The sequence below is a fragment of the Macrotis lagotis genome, chromosome 5, assembly GCF_037893015.1.
Source record: "Macrotis lagotis isolate mMagLag1 chromosome 5, bilby.v1.9.chrom.fasta, whole genome shotgun sequence".
Taxonomy (NCBI): domain Eukaryota; kingdom Metazoa; phylum Chordata; class Mammalia; order Peramelemorphia; family Peramelidae; genus Macrotis; species Macrotis lagotis.
The window spans coordinates 54,736,148-54,757,049 of NC_133662.1; the positions used below are offsets into that span (position 1 = coordinate 54,736,148).

At 43.0% G+C, this 20,902-nt stretch overlaps 2 protein-coding genes across 4 annotated transcripts in view; one reads left to right on the forward strand and one right to left on the reverse strand.

The window, feature by feature from the left end:
* Positions 1-20,902, forward strand: part of ADGRB3 (adhesion G protein-coupled receptor B3) — a 909,716-nt gene that overhangs the window by 473,269 nt on the left and 415,545 nt on the right. The window lies entirely within an intron of this gene.
* LOC141487761 (calcium/calmodulin-dependent protein kinase kinase 2-like) lies at positions 11-15,214 on the reverse strand. Its single transcript, XM_074187285.1, has 8 exons — positions 15,182-15,214; positions 12,811-13,101; positions 12,573-12,737; positions 6,919-6,966; positions 5,564-5,617; positions 3,993-4,044; positions 2,439-2,572; positions 11-295 (listed from the first exon to the last, which is right to left on the reverse strand). Exons 1-8 carry the CDS (start codon positions 15,212-15,214, stop codon positions 194-196), a joined length of 879 nt encoding a protein of 292 aa, XP_074043386.1. The 3' UTR covers positions 11-193.

Here is a 20,902-nt window from a genome sequence, read left to right on the forward strand (position 1 = left end):
ACTTGCCCTATACAGTCACTCTAGTCACTTAGCTAACTACTTTATGTCTCAGTTTGGGGATAAAATAGCTCCTTCTTCACAACAGGCTGTTGTAAGTCTCAAAGAGATGATGGGTATAAAAAAGCGCCTAGCCAACCTTTAAAACACATAGGAAATGTAAGCCATTGTGATGAGCGAAGAAGGGGCACATCAGCTAGTAGAGAAGGGGTTTGGCAGGCACAATATGGGGGCAGTGGAAGGGAAAGCTGGCTTTCTTACCCATGTATAGGTGGTCCTCATTTGGGTCATCGAGGACCTATCAAGAAAGACACAAAAAAAAGAGAGGTTAAAAGAGAAGAGAATGAAAAGGCATAAAGTCAATATTCTCCTAGTCTATACTTTGGTGGCAGGTCTACTATGCTTTCTATTCCCTCCTCTCCAGAATGAAGACAAAGATGTAGGGAAAAGCCTAAGACTTGGAAATTAAAAACTTACTCCCAAGGTCCAGAATTGCCAACCAGAGGCATCACACTCATTCTTCTCAACAATCACATCAATTCTCACAAATTCTGTCTTTCTTCTCCCCATACACTTTCCCCACCTGTGTTTGTGAAGATTTTTCTAGGCCACGCAGTGGTATGAAGTGGAAATAATTATTTGGAGTCAGTATGACTCCTTCCACAAACATATGCGGGCTATCCCCTGGCCCCATATCCTACACCCAAATAGACCAATTTTCAGGTGAAAGATGAGCAAGGTACTGCCCCAGTGAAAACAACTTTTGATGCCTCTTCCACAGGATCATCAGATAATAGATTTAAACCTGGAAAGGATTGTAGAGGTCTTCCCATTTTAAAGAATTTGAGGCCTAAAAGAGGTCTTAGCTACTAGGTGCCCAAGGTCACACAACTAGAAAATTGTCTAAAGCAGATTTGAACTTAATTCTCTCTAACTCTAAGGCAAGTGTTCTATCCACTCGACCTCTCAACATATGTTTCAAGGTCCAACTATTGTTCTAATAGAAACCAGAAGGGATGGGAATTCAGGGAAGCCTATAAGGATTTGCATGAACTGATGCTGAGCAAGATGAGCAGAACCAGAAAAACACTGTACACTCTAACAGCAACATGGGGTGATGATCAACCTTGATGGACTTGCTCATTCCATCAGTGCAACAACCAGGGACAATTTTGGACTATCTGCAATGCAGAATACCATCTGTATCAGAGAAAGAATTATGAACTTTGAACAAAGACCAAAGACTATTACCTTCAAATTAGGGAAAAAAACCATTATCTTATTATGTAATTTTACTACCTCTTATACTTTATTTTTCTTCCTTAAGGATATGATTTCTCTGTCATCACATTCAACTGAGATCAATGCACAACATGGAACCAATGTAAAGACTAACAGGGGACGGCTAGGTGGCACAGTGGATAAAGCACCGGCCCTGGAGTCAGGAGTACCTGAGTTCAAATCCTGTCTCAGACACTTAAAAATTACCTAGCCATGTGGCCTTGGGCAAGCCACTTAACCCCATTGCCTTGCAAAAACCTTAAAAAAAAAAAAAGACTAACAGAATGCCTTCTATGGGGTGAGGGGAGGGAAGCAAGAATGGGAGAAAATTATAAAACAAAATAAAATCTTTCAAAAAAAAAAAACAAAAAAAATGTATCAAGGTCCAGTTCCAAGGCCAAAGAATAACATCTCATGAGTTTTTCTATCTTGTTACTATTGTTGAATTATTTCAGTCTTATCTAAAACCAGGATCACCCCTTTCAGGGTTTTCTTGGTAGAGATATTGGAGTGATTTGCCATTTCCTTCTCCAGAGCATTCTACAAATAAGGAAAGTGAGGCAAACAGGCTTAAGTGACTAGCTCAGAGTCACCCAGCTAGGAAGTATCTGAGGTCAAATTTGAACTTAGGTATTCCTGACAGGCCCAACACTACTCACTACGCCATTAGCTTCCCCACATTTATATAAGAACAGACAAATTTCCATCTGCAGGATTAATAAGCCTATCCAAAATGTTTTGACCTTCTTCCCTCCACCTTCTTTGCAGAAGATATGAAATAATACATACTCAAACTTTTTAATATGTGCTTTAGCACTGCTAAAGTGCTTTTTCACCCTTTTCCCCCATTCTCTGTTATAAAGAATGGCTCTCTGGGATGGACAAGGGGAAGGATATATTGGCAAATATGGGTAACATATAAATAAAGATAGCAAAAAAATTTGTTTTTTTAAGGAAAGTTATTTTGTCCCTAGCCCTTTTATGCCCATGAGCATATAGGCGACTCCTATTCTTGGTAAAAGCTCAGACTATAGCCCATGCAATGATTTCCAATTCTCTCCAATCACTTCTCATGTCTGATCCATCTCTATTATACTGACTACTTTAATCTCAAAGCTGTCTGCCCTTACCCTTCTCCTCCCACTTCCCTGGTGTCTCACCTCCACCAGCTTCACCACATTGGGATGATCCAACTTTTTGAGAATAGCAATCTCTTGGTAGACCTGTTCAATGGGGCCCTTGGGCTGGATACAACCTTCTGAAGTGGGTTTGGTGCCACGCGGTGGGGGACGGCCTTATAGTGAAGAACAGATACACCACACTGTGAGGATCTTATAAGGCTGAAAGAAAGAGTTAGCCATCCCCAAAAAATCCAATGGGAATCTGTGATACTGGGGCCTCTCCAGTGCTCAAACTAGCTAGCTCCCTTCTGCCTATTCAATGGAGATTAAGCTAAAGATCTTGGAATGTTAGGTACTAATCTGGTATCAATAAACCTTTTGGGGCCTAATTTCCCATTATTCCCATTTATAAACCATACATTCCAACCTAAATGGACTATACACCCATGCTTTGCAGCCTTTTTTATCACTGTGCCTTTTTCAATCTTTGTACATGGAATATCGCCCCATCCCTCTCTTGGCCTGCTGATACCCTATCCAGGCTTTAAGGCTCAACAGATTTTTCCTTCTGAAGCATTGGATGACCTAGCCCACATCTAAGAAAATGAAATTTAATAGGGATAAATGGAAAGACTTACAACAGGGGAAAAAAATTCACCTAAATGAGAACAAGAGAGAAGGACAGGGGTGAAGAGGAAAGACAGGGAAAAGGGAGCAAGATAATCATTTGTCTGAAAAAATGCCTGGAAATTTCAATGGGCTGCAAGCTCAACATTGCAGCCCAGAAAGCTAGGATGCTTTTGGACTACATGAAGAACAAAAAGGCTTCCATCTACTCTGTGTTACTCAGTTATTTATACTTCGGGGGGGGGGGGGGGTAAGGGAAGTGGAAACTTTCCTACTCTTGGATTTTTTTTCAATTTTCTTTTGCTTAAGAACAATAATGAGTAAATGTAATTAATGCCACATACAATGAACAAATAAGATGATTATATATATAGATCTTGTTAGGTACAGTATTGTTTTTTTAAGTGGATATTAAATTTAACAAGGTAGCAACAAAATTATCATTTGTTTCCTCTCCTGCACTTCTTCCTGTGGCAGATGGGGAGGTAAGGGGGAGGGGTGTGGAAGCTAAGAAGAGAAGGGAGGAGGTAGAAGCCAAGAGGAGGAAGAATGCAAGGAAGGCCAAGGGAGAAAGAAGAGATAGGCCAAGGGAAGGAAAGGGTGGAGGCCAAGAAGGAGGAATGGAGGGGAAGCCAAAAGGAAAAGGGAGGAGGTAAAAGCCAATGGGTGGGGATTAGGGGGGAAGCCAAGGGAAGGAGGAATGTAGAGGCCAAGGGAAAAAAGGAGGAGGTGGAAAGCAAGGGGGGGGGAGGTGAAAGCCAAGGAGAGGGAGGGATTGCAGGGAAGGCCAAGGGAAAAGTTAAGTCAGGAGGCCTAGCTGAAAGAACATCTCCTTTCTAGACCCCTCGCCCATCCCCATCTCTAGCCTAGACTGCTATCTTCTGTCATGGAATGCCCGGCCCACACTCCCACATCAATTCACCCTTAGGATTGTTTAAATCCTTCATCCCAAGTTCATACACTCACGTGGGAAGCCTGCCTGCCGCACCAGCTTCTTTTTGGAAAGCACCTTCATAGCCTGGAAGAGAAAATTCCCAATGTCCAAGTTACTGATGAGGAGTCACCCCAACCAGGCAGGTGGATTCTGCACCTATCCCAGGACCCTCATGCTAAACCCCAACCTTTCCCAGGTTCTCACAGTCTCATGCCATTCTCTGAACACAGACTACCACAGTAACTCTCCAATGGATCCTCCCAGCCTGATGGGAAGTTACAATGGTTAGGACTTCCTATCAAAAAAAGAGGCCACAGGAAAGGGTTTGGGGCAAGACAACTGGAAAATGTAGGTGCACCACTGGAAGTGGGGAAAAGGCTAGGTCTTGGGGGCTGAAAACCCTGGGGGTTAAGGTCCTGGTTCTGCCAATAACTGATTGTGTGACTTTGGTAAGCCCTCTTCCTCAGACTATGCCTCAATTTCTCCATTTGCAAAAATGGGAACAAAAGCACTTTCTGAACACATAAGAATGAGTTCATCATAGAATCATTCTATGGCTCCTAGGATCACACGAGATCACACATGCCAAGCATTTTGCTTGACCTTAAAGTATCATGTAAATGCTAGCTATTATTATTGCTGTTGTTAATGTTGCTATTATTTATTATTATTATCATTTTATCATCAATTTAGAGCAAGAAGGGTTTTCAAAGGTCTTCTAGTGATCCTAGGCAACTGCATAGCACTGCATATGTGTTAGATTTGAAATCATGAAGACCTGAGTTCAAATCACACCTCAGATCATTACTAGTTGTTTGACCCTGGATAAGTCATTCTCAGTCCCAGCTGTTCATCTGTAAAACGGGATCATAGTAACTATGTCTCAGAGATATTGGGAGGATTTGATAAGACAATGTGTGAAGAGCATTTAACAAACTTTAAAGTACTTTATAAATCCTGACTAGTTTAGCATTTATAACTATTTATATTTATTATAAACTATTTAATATAGTTGTTATTGCTATTTTTATTACTCACACGAGGAGTTCAAACCCTTCATTTTACAGAGTCCCAAAGACAAGTGATTTGCTCAAAGTCACATGGATGCGAAGTCATAAACCAAGATTTTGTCTCTCTCATTGTGGTTCAGTGAAAAAGCGTGCTGCATTTATCCTCACAGACCCAGGTCAAACCTGGCTCTGATTTTTACTTATTACTCTCTGCTGTCTTGGGGCAAGTTGCTTCATCACCCCCACATACACTGAGGGTCTCAGTTTCTCCTTCTGCAAAATGAGGAGTTGGATTCCATGGCCTCTGGGATCATTTCCTACTCTGAATCTATGGTGCTATGACCTCTCTGGACCTCAGTTTCCTCATCTGTAAAATGAGATTGGACTAGATGGATTTAGGTGATAAAACTTTGATGTAATCATCTCTTCACCTCTCTGTACCTCAGTTTTTCCATCTGTAAAACAAGGGAGTTGAAAGGGCTTAATCAAAACAAGGAGTGAGGACACAGGTACAAGAAACAATTTCTGCTCTCAAGGAGCTCATACTCTTCTAGAACAGCTGCTCCCCAAGGGCAGGTAAGCCAAGTACTCACATAGTAAGTATTGTCATCTTCATTGTAAGCCAACTTGACCACACCATAGGAACCCTAAATGAAGAAGAACACATCCATGATCCGCCATTCCTCCCTCCTAACATCCCCTGGGCCAGGGGTCAGGGATATTCCCCTGGACAGTCTGGTCTGGATGCAGCCTGAGACAGGCCCACCCTTAGATCTGGAATAGCCACAGCTGCCCCCCATCAACACCCAATCAGCCTGCAGCCTTCCTCCAACTCACACTAAGCACTTGCAGGTACCAAAGCCTAACTGGCAAATCAGCCCAAGATCATTATCATTTCCTTTGTGTCTTTTCTCCATATTATTAATTTCTACAGAATCAAGCATAAAGCCAGAAACAACCATCTAGCTTCCTCAGTGGGAAATGCTGCAGCCATCGGGAAGAGGGTGTGTGTGTGTGTATATATGTATGTATGTATATATATATATATACATACATACATATATAGAGAGAGAAAGAGAGAGTCTATAGCAACCTCTCTTTGTATATATACGTATGTCTATGAATGTCTAGACATATTTACATCACACACACACACACACACACACATACAATAGAGAAATCAAGACTCAGGAGTCAGGAAAGCCTGAGTTCAAATCCCAACCTCATAAATTTACTAGCTTGGTTACCCTAGGCAAGTCACTTAACCTCTGTGTCTCAGTTTCCTCGTTTGTAAAATGAAGGGGTGGACTTGATGACCTCTAAGGTTATATGATCTGTCACACTCCAAATCTTCTCTCCAATAGTGGATCTGGGCTGACCATACTCTCCTCCATCCCTCCCTGAAGACCACCATCATGTTTCACAATGAGTGTCTAGGAAAGTCATTTTTTTTCTCAGTCTCCTGCTAATTCCTATGACCTTGAGTCAATTCTTCTACTTTCCTTGGCCTCAGCTTCCCTATAAACAGAACAGAGGGGATGGACTAAGTGATCTCAATGGAGGTATCCAAGGAAAGGCTGAACAACCATTTGTCAGGGTTAGAGCAGAGATTCCTGCCCAAGTCCAGATGGGGCTAGACACCCTCCTAAAATTCCTTCTAGTTCCAAGTTTCCATGACCAAAAGGGAACAATGTCTTTACCACTGTAATGGAGGAGTAGAATTTGAAGTCTGAAGAAGCATTTTTTTCTTTCAGAAATAACTTTTATTTTCTTTTAAAAAAGAAAAAAAAAGAAAACCACCCAAAGAGTCAGCATCAAACTCAATGAAACCTTCCCCTCCCCTAACTCACCGCCTCTCCATCTCCCCTCTCCCTCCTCCTCCCATCCAGCCTTCAATATATGAGAGGCACCATCCCAGACCCTGACAGCAACCCCCCTTTCTATTTACCTTCCCAATCTCATCTTTCAGCGTATACTGATTCAGCTGTACACAGTCCTGTGGTTGAGAGAGAGGAAAACAAGGGGGAAAATGTCAGAGGAATTCCTATCAAGGTGTTAGGAAGGGGAGAAGAGAAAACAGATCATTATTATTATTTGGGAAAAAACTAAGATAAAAAAAATAAAGGTACGTCTAACTGGACCCAGAGAGGTAGGGGGTGGGCTCAGAGACCTCCTTAGACACTCAGAAAATGTCTTGGCTCTGATCCCGAGCAGAAAAGGTAGGCAAGCCCCAGAAAACAGTTGATAGATCAATAAGGAAAATAAAATAGAAAAAACAATTGTTACCAACCCTGTCCTGCCAGATCCTCTTTGAAAGTCAAAAAACAACCAACAACACTAACAACAGCTAGCAATAATACACTGTTCCCATCCATGACATGTCATTTCCTGATGGGGCTGTGTCCCATGCCTGGAATGTCCTCTTCAGGTCTACCTCTCCATCTCCTGCAAAGAGTATCTTCTCATTTCCCCTCATTTCTTGGTATTTTCTGTTCAACCACCCACTATTTGCCCCTGGAAGAAAAAGTATCTGGAGGATCAGAGTCAGATCCAGAGCCGGAAGGCCACTCAGAGATTAAATGATGGGTCTGAAGTCCCAAGTTATCTGACTCCAAAACCAACATCCTCCCCCACCATGACCCTGTCTCCTTGTCTGTCTCCTCAGCACTTAAACATTGGGTGAGGAAAACAGCAGTGGCTTAATAAATGCTTGCTAACTTGCAGCCCACTTGTGGCCCAGTGGACAGAGCACTGGACCTGGCATCAGGAAGACCTAAGCTCAAATCTGGGCTCAGACAATGAATAGATGGGTGACTCTGGGTGAGTCACTTCACCCTGTTCGCCTCAGTTTCCTCATCTGTCAAATGAGCTGGAGAAGGAAATGACAAATCCCTTTGCAAAGAAAATTCCAAGTGGGTCACAAAGAGTCCAGCAAAACTGAAAACAACTAAACAGTAAGCTATTCTTTAGTCTCAAAGAGGACCATGATATCAAGAAAGTGATGTCACGCCACACATATACTTTGGATTAAAGTGAATCAAAAAAATTGCATTGTAAAAATAAAAAAATCTCATTAAAGACGCAGCACATCCTGGTGGATCAAGAGCTGGCCTGCCTCAGATACAGGATGGCCTGGGTTAAGCCCCACCTCTAACATATATGCACTAACCTCTGAGTACTCTAGATCTGCCAGGTCAGACCTTCCCCCCTCAATAAACTCCAGTGGCTCCCTATGACCCCTCCGAATCCAATATAAAAAGCTCAGTCTGGCCCCCTCCTATAAGATCCAGCCAGAGCTGCCTTGGTGCTCTGGGATCCTCACAGCAGCTGGGATGGTCCATCTCCAGGTCTTTGCCCTGGCTTTGCTTCAAGCCCAGCACAACATCCTCCTCCTCCTCTCCACCTCCTGGCCATCCTGGACTTTGTCAAGACTCAGCTCAGCTTCTCTTTTGGCAAGAGGCCCTTCCCCACACTTCCTTCAAACATTACTTCCCATTTACATCTTAGAAGTCCGCAGTTGTTCATATGTCATCTCCCCTGACTGCTATGAGCTCCTCTTATAAGGGCAGGGACAACTTACGTGCATTTGTCTTTCTTTGCAACCCTAGCACTTAGCATATGCTTATCACATAGCAAGTGCTTAAATGTTTGTTGACTCCCTTGCAGAGAGGATGCTAACCTACATCAGGAGAGGGAGTTTTCTCACCTGGGAAGTCCCCAAACCAATGAAATCACAAGTCCGGTCCCTATCCTCCATCATTAAAAATAAGATTTTCAAAAGCTAAATTGAAACAAGGCTCCCTCAGAGGACCAGGACCCCTTTTTGGCAGGGACACTCAGTGGCTGCAGGGTCATGTCAGGCCCCACCTGTACCTGAAATTGTGACCTTCCCCACCTAGCTGAAGGTAAGGACTGATTGAATGTGTCACACACACACACACACACACACACACACCCTCAAACACCTTGCTCCAAGACATAAAAGAAAGGTAAAGCCTGGCCAGGGCCTGGAAAACTTCCATCTTCTACCCTGACTCCTTTGCTACCACACGCGTGGGGGAATAGCTATGGAGTCCTCCCAGAATCCCCCCGGGTGTTTTCAGGAGTTCAGAGGGGTCCCCAGGCAGCCCACGGCTGCCTCCCCACTAGGTTTTCATCCATATGGCTCTCCCACCCCAGAGGGAATTGCAGTGACTTCCTCCCAGCCTCATAATTAGGGAAGCTTGGGCTTCATGTACAGCCAGTCTACTTCCTTCTGTTCTTGTGATCGCCCCTTCTGTAGGCAGATCCTAAAACATTCAGCTGGTTATCTCAGCCTCCAATCCCCATCCTGTTTTTAGTCCATTGCTGTAACACAAATGCCATGATAAGTAAATCAGCAACATGAAACTATAAGATAGAGCCCTGGCTTGAGTTACTAGCTGTGTGACCTTGGGCAAGCCATTTAATCTTAATCTGTCTCAGTTTCCCGATCTTTAAAATGGGGATAACTGCACCTACCTCCCAAAGTTTTGTGTGGATTAAATGAGGTCATATGGAAAGAGCTTAATTAGTTCTTCCTCTGCCTGCTCCCCCAACCTGACCTAAATTTCCTGGGTGTTTCCTTGAAGGCTAAATGGGGGCTTTCAATGAACTCCTTGACCATGACTCAGCCCTGAAAATTCCTGGCAGAATCTTTCCTGGAACAGGTTATAGTTCCCCAGGGTCTTCCTTACGGATGGTGTTTTCTAGATAGAGACAAAAGAGATCCAAAGCAAGGAAGGAACAGGTCTCAAACATAAAGTTCTGTCATTAAATGTGATTATATAACCTATTATATATGCTAGTTAGGTGGTGCTATGGAGGAGAGAGGATCATTCTTGGAGTCAGATGGACCCAAGTTCAAATGTGACCTCAGACACTTGCCACTTACCAACTGTATGATCTTGGGCAAATCACTTAACCCTGATTGCCTCACATCCAGGACCATCTCCAGTCTGATCCATATCTGGCCACTGGACCCAGATGGTTCTGGAGGAGAAAATGAGCCTGGTGACTTAGCATAGCCTCCTCATTCAAATCCAGAGCCTTCACACACGCTTGTCATGGCATCACCTCGCTGATGTCATGAGATTCTTCAAGAATCAAGAACAGGGGCGGCTAGGTGGCGCAGGTTGGGTGGATGGAAAGCACCGGCCCTGGAGTCAGGAGTACCTGGGTTCAAATCCGGTCTCAGACACTTAATAATTGCCTAGCTGTGTGGCCTTGGGCAAGCCACTTAACCCCATTGCCTTGCAAAAAAAAAAAAAGGAAAAACAAACATCATCATAACAAAACAGTTGCAGGGAGGGGTATTAATAATTAATAACCAAACAAGGGCTAGAAGCAATTACGAGAGAAAATGGATAATTCTAATTATGTGAAATTGAAAAATTTTTGCATGAACAAAATTAATGCAGCTAGGATTAGTAGCAAGTGGTAGACTAGGGGAAAAACTTTGTATCAAATTTCAATAATAAGGGTCTGAAATCCAGGATATATGAGCAATTTACAAATAGATAAGAACAAAATAACAACCGATAAATGGCCTAAGAAAATAAAACCTGGGGGTAGTTAAGAGGCATCATAGTGCCCCTGGATCTGGAGTCTGGAAAATCTGAGTCCAATACAGCCTTAGACACTTCTTAGCTGTGTGACCCTGAACAAGTCACTTTATCCTATTTGCCTCAGTTTCCTGATCTGTAAAATGAACCAGAATAGGAAATGGCCAAGAAAAACTCAAATAGGATCATGGAGAGGCAGACACAACTGAAAAACAACAACAAAAACAGGATCTAAACTAGAAGAGACCATGAGGTCTGCCTAGTCCAACCTGTTCATTTTAGAGATATGGAACAGGGACTTAAATGATTAGCCCAAGGTCACACATGTGCAGTAAGCCTCATAGGTGGGACTCAAACCCAGAGCCTCAGAGTTCACTTTCCATTATACCACCCTTAATTGAAATCTTTTCATGAAAAGATGTTGGACTGGGAATGGGGAGAGCCACATTCTCATCCTAGCTCTCTTCCTCACTCCGGATTTGTCCTTGGAGCCCATTCCTTCTCTGTCCTGGGCCTCATTTGTCTTCATTTGGAAAAGATCATCCCCAAGGAAGGCTCCAGGATTGCTTAACATAACTCTGGGGAGCTAAGGTTCTGGCAGAAATCTATAGGGCTAGGCCACAGAATTCCAGAATTCAGTGAAAGCCCCAAGTTTAGCCTTCAAGGAAACATACCCATGAAGTTCAGGCCAGTGGAAAGAAAGTCATTAAACTGGAGGTGCAATCATCTGACCCTTCTATGCAGAGTATTAGAGGATTATAGGAAAAATAGATGGGTTTGGAGTCAGAGGATTAGGGTTTGAATCTCCATTCTGATAGTTCCTGACTAAGCTGATCTCTCTGGGCCTTGGTTTTCGACTAAATTATCTCTAGTTAGCTGATTTTTCTCTCTAGTATCTCAAATTCAATATGCATTCAATAGACTATTTAGTTTTCTTTTCAAATTTTCCCAGTCTCCCAACTTCCATTTCTGATCCATGGCATCCTCATTTGAGAAATTGCTTTCTTTCCCATCTAGGATCTATTGATTCCACCTCTTCAGTATGGATCTTTGTTCTTAAAGCTGACAGTCTCCTCCACAGAGTTTTCCACACTCCCTCCTCCAATTCAACCTTCACAAATAATCATTCTTCCAAAGAGATCTGACCACATCATTCCCCTGCTCAAGAAGTTTCAATGGCTCTCACTTTCCTTCCAAATAAAGTTCAAACCTCTCTTTTTTCCATACTCTAGGACCACCTTGTTCTCCCTGCCTCATCTTAGATAACGTCCTTCCACACCAGTGACTAGACCATTCTGCGAATGTTTGCTATGCTCTCAGAACCCTACAGCTTTCCCTTCTTCCTCATCCTGGCCAACAGGACCACTAGTCACCCTTTAAAGTCCCACTCAAAGGCTACCTCCACCTTCTTTGATTCCTCCTTCAGATCTGACAGAGCTCTAATAGGCAACACATGATCAGTGCTTAGTGAGCAGAGCATACAAAGTGCAATCTGTCCTGGTATCTTACCTAAGCTCTTCCAATGAGCATTTATTAAGTACCATCTGAAGTCCAGGCAACATACCATGCTAGGGTCCAGACTACAAAGACAAAACAAAAAGCAATCCTTGCTTTCAAGGCCAGCCTAGGAGCTTCCCAAGGGGCAGAGACCAAGTCTTGTACCTCTCTCAGCCTCTAGCATATTGCTTTGTATATACTAGGAGCCTAAGCAATGGTTATTAGTCTAAGGCTCTCCACTCCTCCTGTGCTCTGACACCAAGGACTTATGGGAATGAAGATGGAAAGAGCCCTGTAGCTTCAGGAGGGGTTTCAAACCTCACCTCATAATCTTGCTAGCTGTGTGAGCCTGAGACAAGTCACGTAACTTCTCTGCCTCAAGTTCATCATCCATAAATGGGGAGAAGGGCATAGCATAAGGATTCTAGTGAGAATTCAACCTTCCCACCCCTCAACCACCATTACAGAAAAATGACAAGGAGACACCCCACAAGACATTGGAAATGGCCAGCCACTCCCTTACCTGCATCCCGGTGATAGAGACGTGTCTGGACTCCACTGTGGGCCTGCGGGGGAGCCGGGGGGAGGACTGGGGTGAGCTGACTGGAGAGTAAGGAAGAGAGGGGTAGATGAAGCGACCATTCACGCTCCCGCTCCCTCCAGGGGATGGGGGTGGCCTGGGACCGCTCTTGCAGGGATAGCTTGCGGCCAGAGAGGAGGGGCCGGGCCTGGGATCCAGGGTCTGCTGGTGCCTGGAGAACCTTCTCCTCCTCCCCGCTGTGCTCCATCTGCTCCTCCGGCTGGCCCTGGCCCTGGGCCCCACTGACACAGCTGGGCTCACACTCAGTCACCACGATGAAGGACTCCATGCTCCCCAGATGGAGGCTCAGAGACGAGAGCCCGTGAAGGGCCTCGCAGGGTTTGGGGTTCTCATCCCGAGGTGTGGGTCTCTCTGGGGGGGTGGGGGTGGGCTGGCTAGAAACACATGATGACATGGTGCCCACGCCAGCTTCATCCAGTCTTCTGGGGCTCTCCCATCTGACAGCTTGGACCTACGGAAAGATGGGACTGTTAGCATCATCAGACCATCCACACGAGGAGGGTCCTAGGCAGTCTCAATGTGGGGCGTCACATTGAAGATGCCATCTTCCTCAAAGCCAGAGAAATTCATCTGGTTCTTCCAGCTCAAGGACTTCCAGGGTTACAAATGTCACTATCTGCATGACTTTGGGCAGATCACTGAATATCTCCAGACCTCTGTTTTCTTCTCTCTAAAATAAGGTGGTTGGATTAACAACTTTTAAGATCTCCTCTTGGGGCAGTTAGATGGCGAAGTGGAGAGAGTACCATCCCTGGAATCAGGAGGACCTAAGTTCAAATATGACCTCAGACATTTTAGTAATGACCTTGCCGTGTGGCCTTGGGCAAGTCATTTAACCCCATTGCCTTGCTAAAACCAAAAAGAAAAAAGAAGATCTCCTCTGGCTCCATTATTAAGCACAGATGTGGATATGATGATCTGCTGGGTACTGGGGGCAATAAGGGCTTTGAACTTTACCATTTACAAAACAGTTTGCAAACATCATGTCTTTGCTGGGAATCATCCCATACACAGCTTTTAAAGGGGGGGGGGAGAAGGAAAAAAGAAAGATAAGAAGAAAGGAAGGAATGGAGGGAGGGACGGAGGAAGAGAAGAAACAAAGAAAGGGAGGGAGGGAAGGAGGAAGGGAGGAAGGAAGAAAAAAAGTGTTGAGTCCCTTTCTGGACTCCTTTATCCTTTCCTCAGCAGGGGTGGGAAGACAAGGCAAACAAGTTCTCCCTTTGTACACCAAGGTCTCCATTTATTCACCAAAACACAAGTTCTAAAATATCCCTCCCAGTCTCTAATCCACTCCCATGGCACTTAGCAAAGCAAGGCTCTGGTGCTCAAGGACACCAGGTGATAGTTTACAGTGCTCCCACACATACAACAGTCCCTAACAGATCCCCCTTTGGGTCTTTTTTTGAAACAAGATTATTACATAATGAATGCCACATAAGTTGTAAACAAAAGTTCAAAAATAGTATAAACAGGGGGCAGCTAGGTGGCGCAGTGAATAGAGCAATGGCCCTGGAGTCAGGAGTACCTGGGTTCAAATCCGACCTCAGGCACTTAATAATTACCTAGCCCATGTGGCCTTGGGCAAGCCACTTAACCCCATTGCCTTGAAAAATCTAAAAAAAAAAAAAATAGTATAAACAATAGTAAAAACCAATATTCCCAAATTCCTTGAAATAAGACAAAGATTACAAAATTTTTTCTTTTGCCAGCAAAAAAAACCTTTCAAAGCAATCAAATTCAAAATCCAAACTAAAAAGAGTAACTTAACTAAGGTAACATTTAACTATTTCAGATCTGAATTACACACACACACACACACACACACACACACACACACACACACAGGAGTTTAGATACTAACACAAACACAGAAACAATTCTCTTGTATCACATTTAGCAAGCTGAGATTGATATCCTGGCCAGTACCAGATCTCAGAATATAAAAAACATTTTCCCACCTCTCCAGGCCAGTAGAGAGATGTAAAATGTCCTACAGATGTTTAAATACACGTATACATATATAACACACCAAACTATTAGCCATAGGCACAGGCTTCATTCAAAAGATAAAATCTGAATTTCCCAATCCCAGAAAAAAAAATCTTCCCCTTTTCTCTTAACTAATTGAACCATGAAGCTTCCCAATCACTAACCTATTGAAAAACAAAGCCATTGCCCAATCCCTCCCTTCCTCTCCAAGCCAGGAAAAAGGCACAGGGATCCCTTTATTTCTAGAATAAGTTTTTGGAGGGGTCTTGTTCTTGTAGTGAAGCCTGCATTCCATCTGAGACATAAGCTTGATTCGAAGTTCCAAAAAGGAAGATTTTCCTTCTCCCCCCCACCCCACCCCCCCGCAGAGGGTAGGAGCAGCAGAGAATAAGAGAGAGCATTTGCAATTACTTGAGTTGTTGACAACAGTACAATTTGGAGTTGTTGAGTTTTCTAAACAGTAGTCAACACCATTACAAACTGTGTGATACCATGTGACATTTTTGCTCTCAACAGAGAAAGTGCAGTTAGTGTTCAATCACAGTCTTCTGGTGCCATAGCGATGACTGAGGCATGCCCGGCTGTAGGCTGAAAAGTGAAACTCATGGTCAGGCATCAGGATCTGCTCAGGGTCATGCTTAACACACATAGCGCAACTCAGGCGGGCAGCAGATGCCAAAAAGAAGGCAAGCAGATTCTCTGCATCCCGTTCATGATGCTGGCACTTGGTGGCAGCGGAATGCTATTGAGGAAGAAGCTCCATCCCCTGCAGCACTGCTTCAGAGACTCCACTTCCCACTGGTTCCTCAATACTGAACACATCACTTTCGCTGGCTATGGCACTGTTGCTTGGCAGGGCAGCAGACTGCTGCTTGAGGAAGCTCAGTCCCCCTGTGGCACTGCCTCAGAGACTCTACTTCCCAACTCAACAGCATCCCCAATCAGAGAATCTGTGTTAATTCTAGTCCCTGACATAATATATCTTTCCCCCATAATATTGTAGTCCTTCAACTATGAAAGGAGTGACAGTCCCTGCTTTATCTTCTTTTCTCCATTTCAAGGGTTGACAAGAAACTTCTGTTTCCTGTCTACCTCCAATGCCCACTAGGTTAGTATAAGCAGCCTGTTTAGGCCAAGCTTGTGGCCAGTTCTGTATGGGGAACACCATCTGATCTGTCCCAGTGTCAATCAAGCCTAGGAAAGCAATTCCTTCTACTTGGATAACACAAAGAGATTTTTCTGAAGAAATTGTAGTTGTAAACATAATTTCATTGTGGTTTCTTGGTTATGGTCCCTTTTTCAACTCATTTTCCTTCCTGTTTATACCATATCTAGAAAAAACACATAACTGGGCTATGCTTTGGTTCTCATTTATGTAGCTATCATCATCATCAGCAGCAGCAGCAGCATTCATTATTGTGAAAGAAAATTTCCCCACTCACTTGCTTTGCTAAAGGTATAATGTGAGCATAATCTGGATTAGGTGGAGCCAAAATGATTACAAACTCCTCATCCATTAATCATAAAGGGTGAATAGGTACTTTAGTAGAAGCATATTGAGGCACCCTCAATTTCCCAGAACTTTTGGCAGTCAATAGTTTAATATGGGTCAGCTTGCTGCTGTATACTGGCTTTTCCATTCCATCTCCTGCTGGTCCTGAACTGTCATATCCCATAATTGTTTTTGAGGGGCCCTGGGGAGGAGGGCCCCTTTCCCCATTTAAATTTTCTTTCCTACATTCTATGCCCAGTGTCCTGCCAATTCACACTTGGGCAAGGAATTTGGGGATGATGTGGACCTTTCTGGGTTTAGCAACTTGGGCACTCCAACAATCTTTCTTTAAATGTTCAGGTTTTCCACAAACAAAGCAAGTCCAGTTCTCTATTTCTCACGTGCATATTAGCAAATGCCTGTCATTAATTCTGCATAATATACTTGAGACCCTACTCTGTCATATCTTTGAATCATTTCCTCAATGGTGGCATCCCTTCTTAAGCCAATCAGTGCTTTCTGACAATCAGCATTTGCATTAGCACATGCTAATTGTTTTATTAATACATCTATTCCTGCTACATCTCCTAAAGTTTTTCCTATCGCCTCCTGTAACAGGGCAAAGAAATCTACAAAAGCCTCATCATATCTTTGTCTAATAAGTGCAAATGGTTTTGTACTGGAATATATCCCCAAGCATTCTTTACAAAGGTAGCAATTCTTTTATGTCTCTAACCCATAATATAGTTGGTCTGCATTGTTGAAAAATTGACCTGTGCCACTTAATTGTTCATAATATATGGGGGCATTGGGACCTTGTGCATGCCTCAAAGCCATCTGTCTACATTGTTCTATAAATGCCATCATCCAAAAAACAGATTGTCCGGGTGACAAACATGCTCTAACTATCTGCTTCCAATCATTAGGTGTTAATAGGGAATATGCAAGAGTATCCAATTGTAGCAAGACAAAAGGTGATCTTGGCCCACATTCCCCCACTGCCTTCTTTAAATCTCTGGCTGCATTTATATCTAGTGGATTATATGTCTTTGGCCTAAAATTTCCTGGATTAAAAGGATCTGGCTCCTCAATAACAGGATATAACTGAAATTCAGCTCCTAGATCCATCAAACTGTCTCCCTGATCTTTTGCTTTTTCGATGGCCTTTTGCATTGCTGAAGTCTCTTCCCTAGGTGCTTTAGGGCTGATCCTAGGCTTTTCTTGATAAAATTTCTTTATTTCTTCTGACTCAGGCTATGGATGTGAATACACTTTCTCTTTACCTTTGCTTTTGTCCACACCTCCTTGTACCAACTTCCTTAACATCAGCCCCATGATAAACTTGTTACCTTCTCTGAAGTCTTTTGGATGTCACCTGGAATTTTTCCTTGCTTGTATCTGCTGGTCTTTATCCCAGACTTCATTCAGATAACTCTGCCTTCCTGTCCCTGTACAGGTGCCATATGTTGAGTCCCTTTCTAGACTCCCTTATCCTTTCCCAAGGCAAGGGGCAGAGGGGCAGGAGACAAGGAAGACTGTACACTAAGGTCTCCATTTATTCACCAGAACACAAGCACCAGTATGCTTAAATATCCCTCCCAGTCTCTAATCCATTCCCAGTACTTAGTAAAGTAAGCCTCTGGTGCTCAAGGACACCAGGTGATGATAGTTTATAATGCTCCCATATAAAACGGAAGGAAGGAAGGAAGGAAGGAAGGAAGGAAGGAAGGAAGGAAGGAAGGAAGGAAGAAGGGAAGGAGGGAGGTGAGAAGAGTTTGTTAGCCCACGTAGCAAGCAGGACAACGGGCCAGACCTACCAATTCACCTTTCAGAGAAAGCATTCAGGCTTGAAGCCTCCCATCGATTTCCCTCCCTGAAAGGCTGCAGCCTTTTTGAAAAAGAAATTAAGGCCTGAGGTGTCACTGCAGAAACCATCAGTAGAGATTTTTTTCTCTCCAGCAGGGAAATTATTATTGATTTGTACTCCAGGGCAAGGGCAGCCTCTGCTGCCCAAGGGAGGGCCTCTGAAAGGCCCAGGCAGCTGGGTTTGGATCAAAGGAATGGACCTGCTCCTCACCCCTGCCCCACTCCCCTCCCACCCTCCCCACCCCCTGCCTTCCATCTGCTCAACATATCATCAGTCTACAATATTTCCCATGTTGTTTATCTCACTAGAAAAGAAGTTCCATGAGGACAAAGGTTTGTCTCGTTTGCTCCTATTTGAATCCTCTGGCAAAACCAAGATGTGCAGGTTGGGTGCACATTAGATAGTACTCTGGTCTTGGGAGTCCGGAAGATCCGAATTTGAATCCAGCCTTGGCCACTTACTATCCATGGGACCCTGAGCAATTTATTTAACCTTCTTCAGCCTCAGTTTCCTCTTCTGCAAAATGCAACTACTTCCTAGAATTGTTGTAAGGACCAAATGAAATAGGAAGTACTTCGCAAGTATAAAAGTGCTTTACAAATTACACAAATTAGATTGATTTGTTGTTTTACTGATTGACTAAATTCAAGAAAGTGATGGAGAAAATATTAATAGTGCAGATTCTATTGAGAAATGTGTCCTGTCAGAGAGCCAGGTGTTAAACATTTAGCCAAAGCAGGATGACCTCTTGTCAGGGAGACAGATGAGGAGACAGAAGGAATGAGTGGAAGGCTCATGTATATGATAACTTTTTTTTAGGATTTTTCAAGGCAATGGGGTTAAGTGGCTTGCCCAAGGCCACATGGCTAGGTAATTATTAAATGTCTGAGGTCTGATCTGAACCCAGGTACTCCTGACTCCAAGGCTGGTGCTCTATCCACTGGGCCACCTAGCCGCCCCCCCCAAACGATAACTTTTTATGTTCTTTCAAGGACTGAAGTGTCATAGGCTCATAGATTTAGAACTGGAACAGACCTTTGGGCACATACTCCAGTCCCTTAATTTTACAGAGGAAGAAACAAAGTGATTTGCCAAAGGATTCAAACTCAGGACCGGGTCTTCTGACCCCAATCCCATGCCTTTCCAAAGTTCCATTCTTGGGACTGATGATGTTTGTCCTTCATTCTCAAAGAAGCATGGTATCAGAGAGATGATACCATAACAAGCAGATGAACTGGATTGGGGGGGGGCAGGAGTCTCACTTTCTCCTCCAGAGTCATCTGGGTCCAGTGACCAGGTATGGACCAGGACAACTAGATAGAACAGGATGCAAGGCAATCAGGTTAAGTGACTTGCCCAGGGTGACACAGCTAGTGTCAGTTGTCTGAGGCCAAATTTGAACCGAGGTCCTTCTGACTTCAGGACCAGTGCTCTACCCACTGCCCCATCTAGCTGCCCCTAAAAATTAATTTTAAAACTCCAGCTATGGGAGACAGATCTCAGTGACTAATTCCTCAGTGTATTAGTCTCCCTAGTGAACAGGAGATGAAAAAAAAATCTTTGTCAGGTAAGAAAGAACCACATGCTAAGATTATTTCCAACTAGACTTTAAGCCTAGCTATTATACAGAAGAAAGATTAAAATGACATAGAAAATCCTTTGCTATCTAATTATATTTAGATTTAGACAATCAGTATACATGAAGTTGAATTTTTTTTAACTTTTCTCATTATTAGGGATAAAAAAGTCTCAATAGAAAGGCATCTTATTTTGACTGAATGACTGTATAGATATACTTCAGAATAAAAGAAAGCAGTTATCATCTGGAGTAGAATGGGGGAATGTGAAAAATTTTGCTCAATACTATAGGATATGTGTTCTAGCTATTTTAAACTTAAAAGGTAGAATGCAATGTCCCAAAATGAATGTGAGAAAAAGTATTGGGCATTTAAAATGTCTATCTAAAATCTGGAAAACTTCTGAGAATGAAAAAAGAAACAGAAATATTAAGCAGGAGTTGTGAACTTGGGATGGGTAAGCACATTTTACATGCACACATGCATATCCAAATAATGTATAGAAACATAAGAATAGTTTAGTTACGGCCATCAGAGAGGGCACAAATAAAAAGAGATCTATGGAATTCAACATTTCAAGATGTTCCTTCTAAGAAAATTATTGTGAGAGATGGCAGGAAATAGTAGACAGAAAACTGGCCTTAGAAACAAGATCTGGGTCCAAGATTTACTTCCAGGGACCTTTTTCCTATCAATGGAATCAAAGGTTTAGTCCATATGCTACCCAGAAAATGCTTCAAGTGCAATTTTTAAAGCCATATAACAAATCAGAAAAGATAGTTTCAAATCTAAATTTAAGAGAAGAATGACTTGTAGTAGTAGTAAGCTGCTTTATCAAAGAATAATTGCAATTCCTGAAATCTGATGTCCTCTCTTTAATTCCTATTCTTTTCAAAGAAAGCCTAACAAATAGAGAAAAGTAATCCCCACAGAAAAATTATGAATTACTACTGTACCTATGTTTAAATTTGAAATATAGAATTGGGTAAGAGAAATAATATTTCATCAACATTTCAAAATTATGAATCAGATAAGATTTTGTTTTGTTTTTAAACCTCAGTGTGATTGCAGTAAATTTAATTTACTGGAGTCATAGAATCTTGGAGCTAGAGAAACTTTAGACACCATCTAATGCCAACTCTTTATTTTTACAGATGAGTATAGATCAGTGTACAGTGAAGCAGCATAGTAGGGTAGAAAGAGTGACAAATTGTTTTTTAGGTTTTTGCAAGGCAAATGGGGTTAAGTGGCTTGCCCAAGGCCACCCAGCTAGGTAATTATTAAGTGTCTGAGGCTGGATTTGAACCCAGGTACTCCTGACTCCAGG

What these genes read in the sequence shown, in the direction of transcription:
- LOC141487761 (XM_074187285.1), bottom strand. Translation starts at nt 15,214, where the DNA reads ATGCCTCAGTCATCGCTATGGCACCAGAAGACT. An exon ending in ACAGCGGGGAGGAGGAGAAG is followed by an intron (nt 12,738 to 12,810) that starts GTTCTCCAGGCA and finishes TATCCCTGCAAG; the next exon opens with AGCGGTCCCAGGCCACCCCC. An exon ending in ATGTGGTGAAGCTGGTGGAG is followed by an intron (nt 296 to 2,438) that starts GTGAGACACCAG and finishes CTTTCTTGATAG; the next exon opens with GTCCTCGATGACCCAAATGA.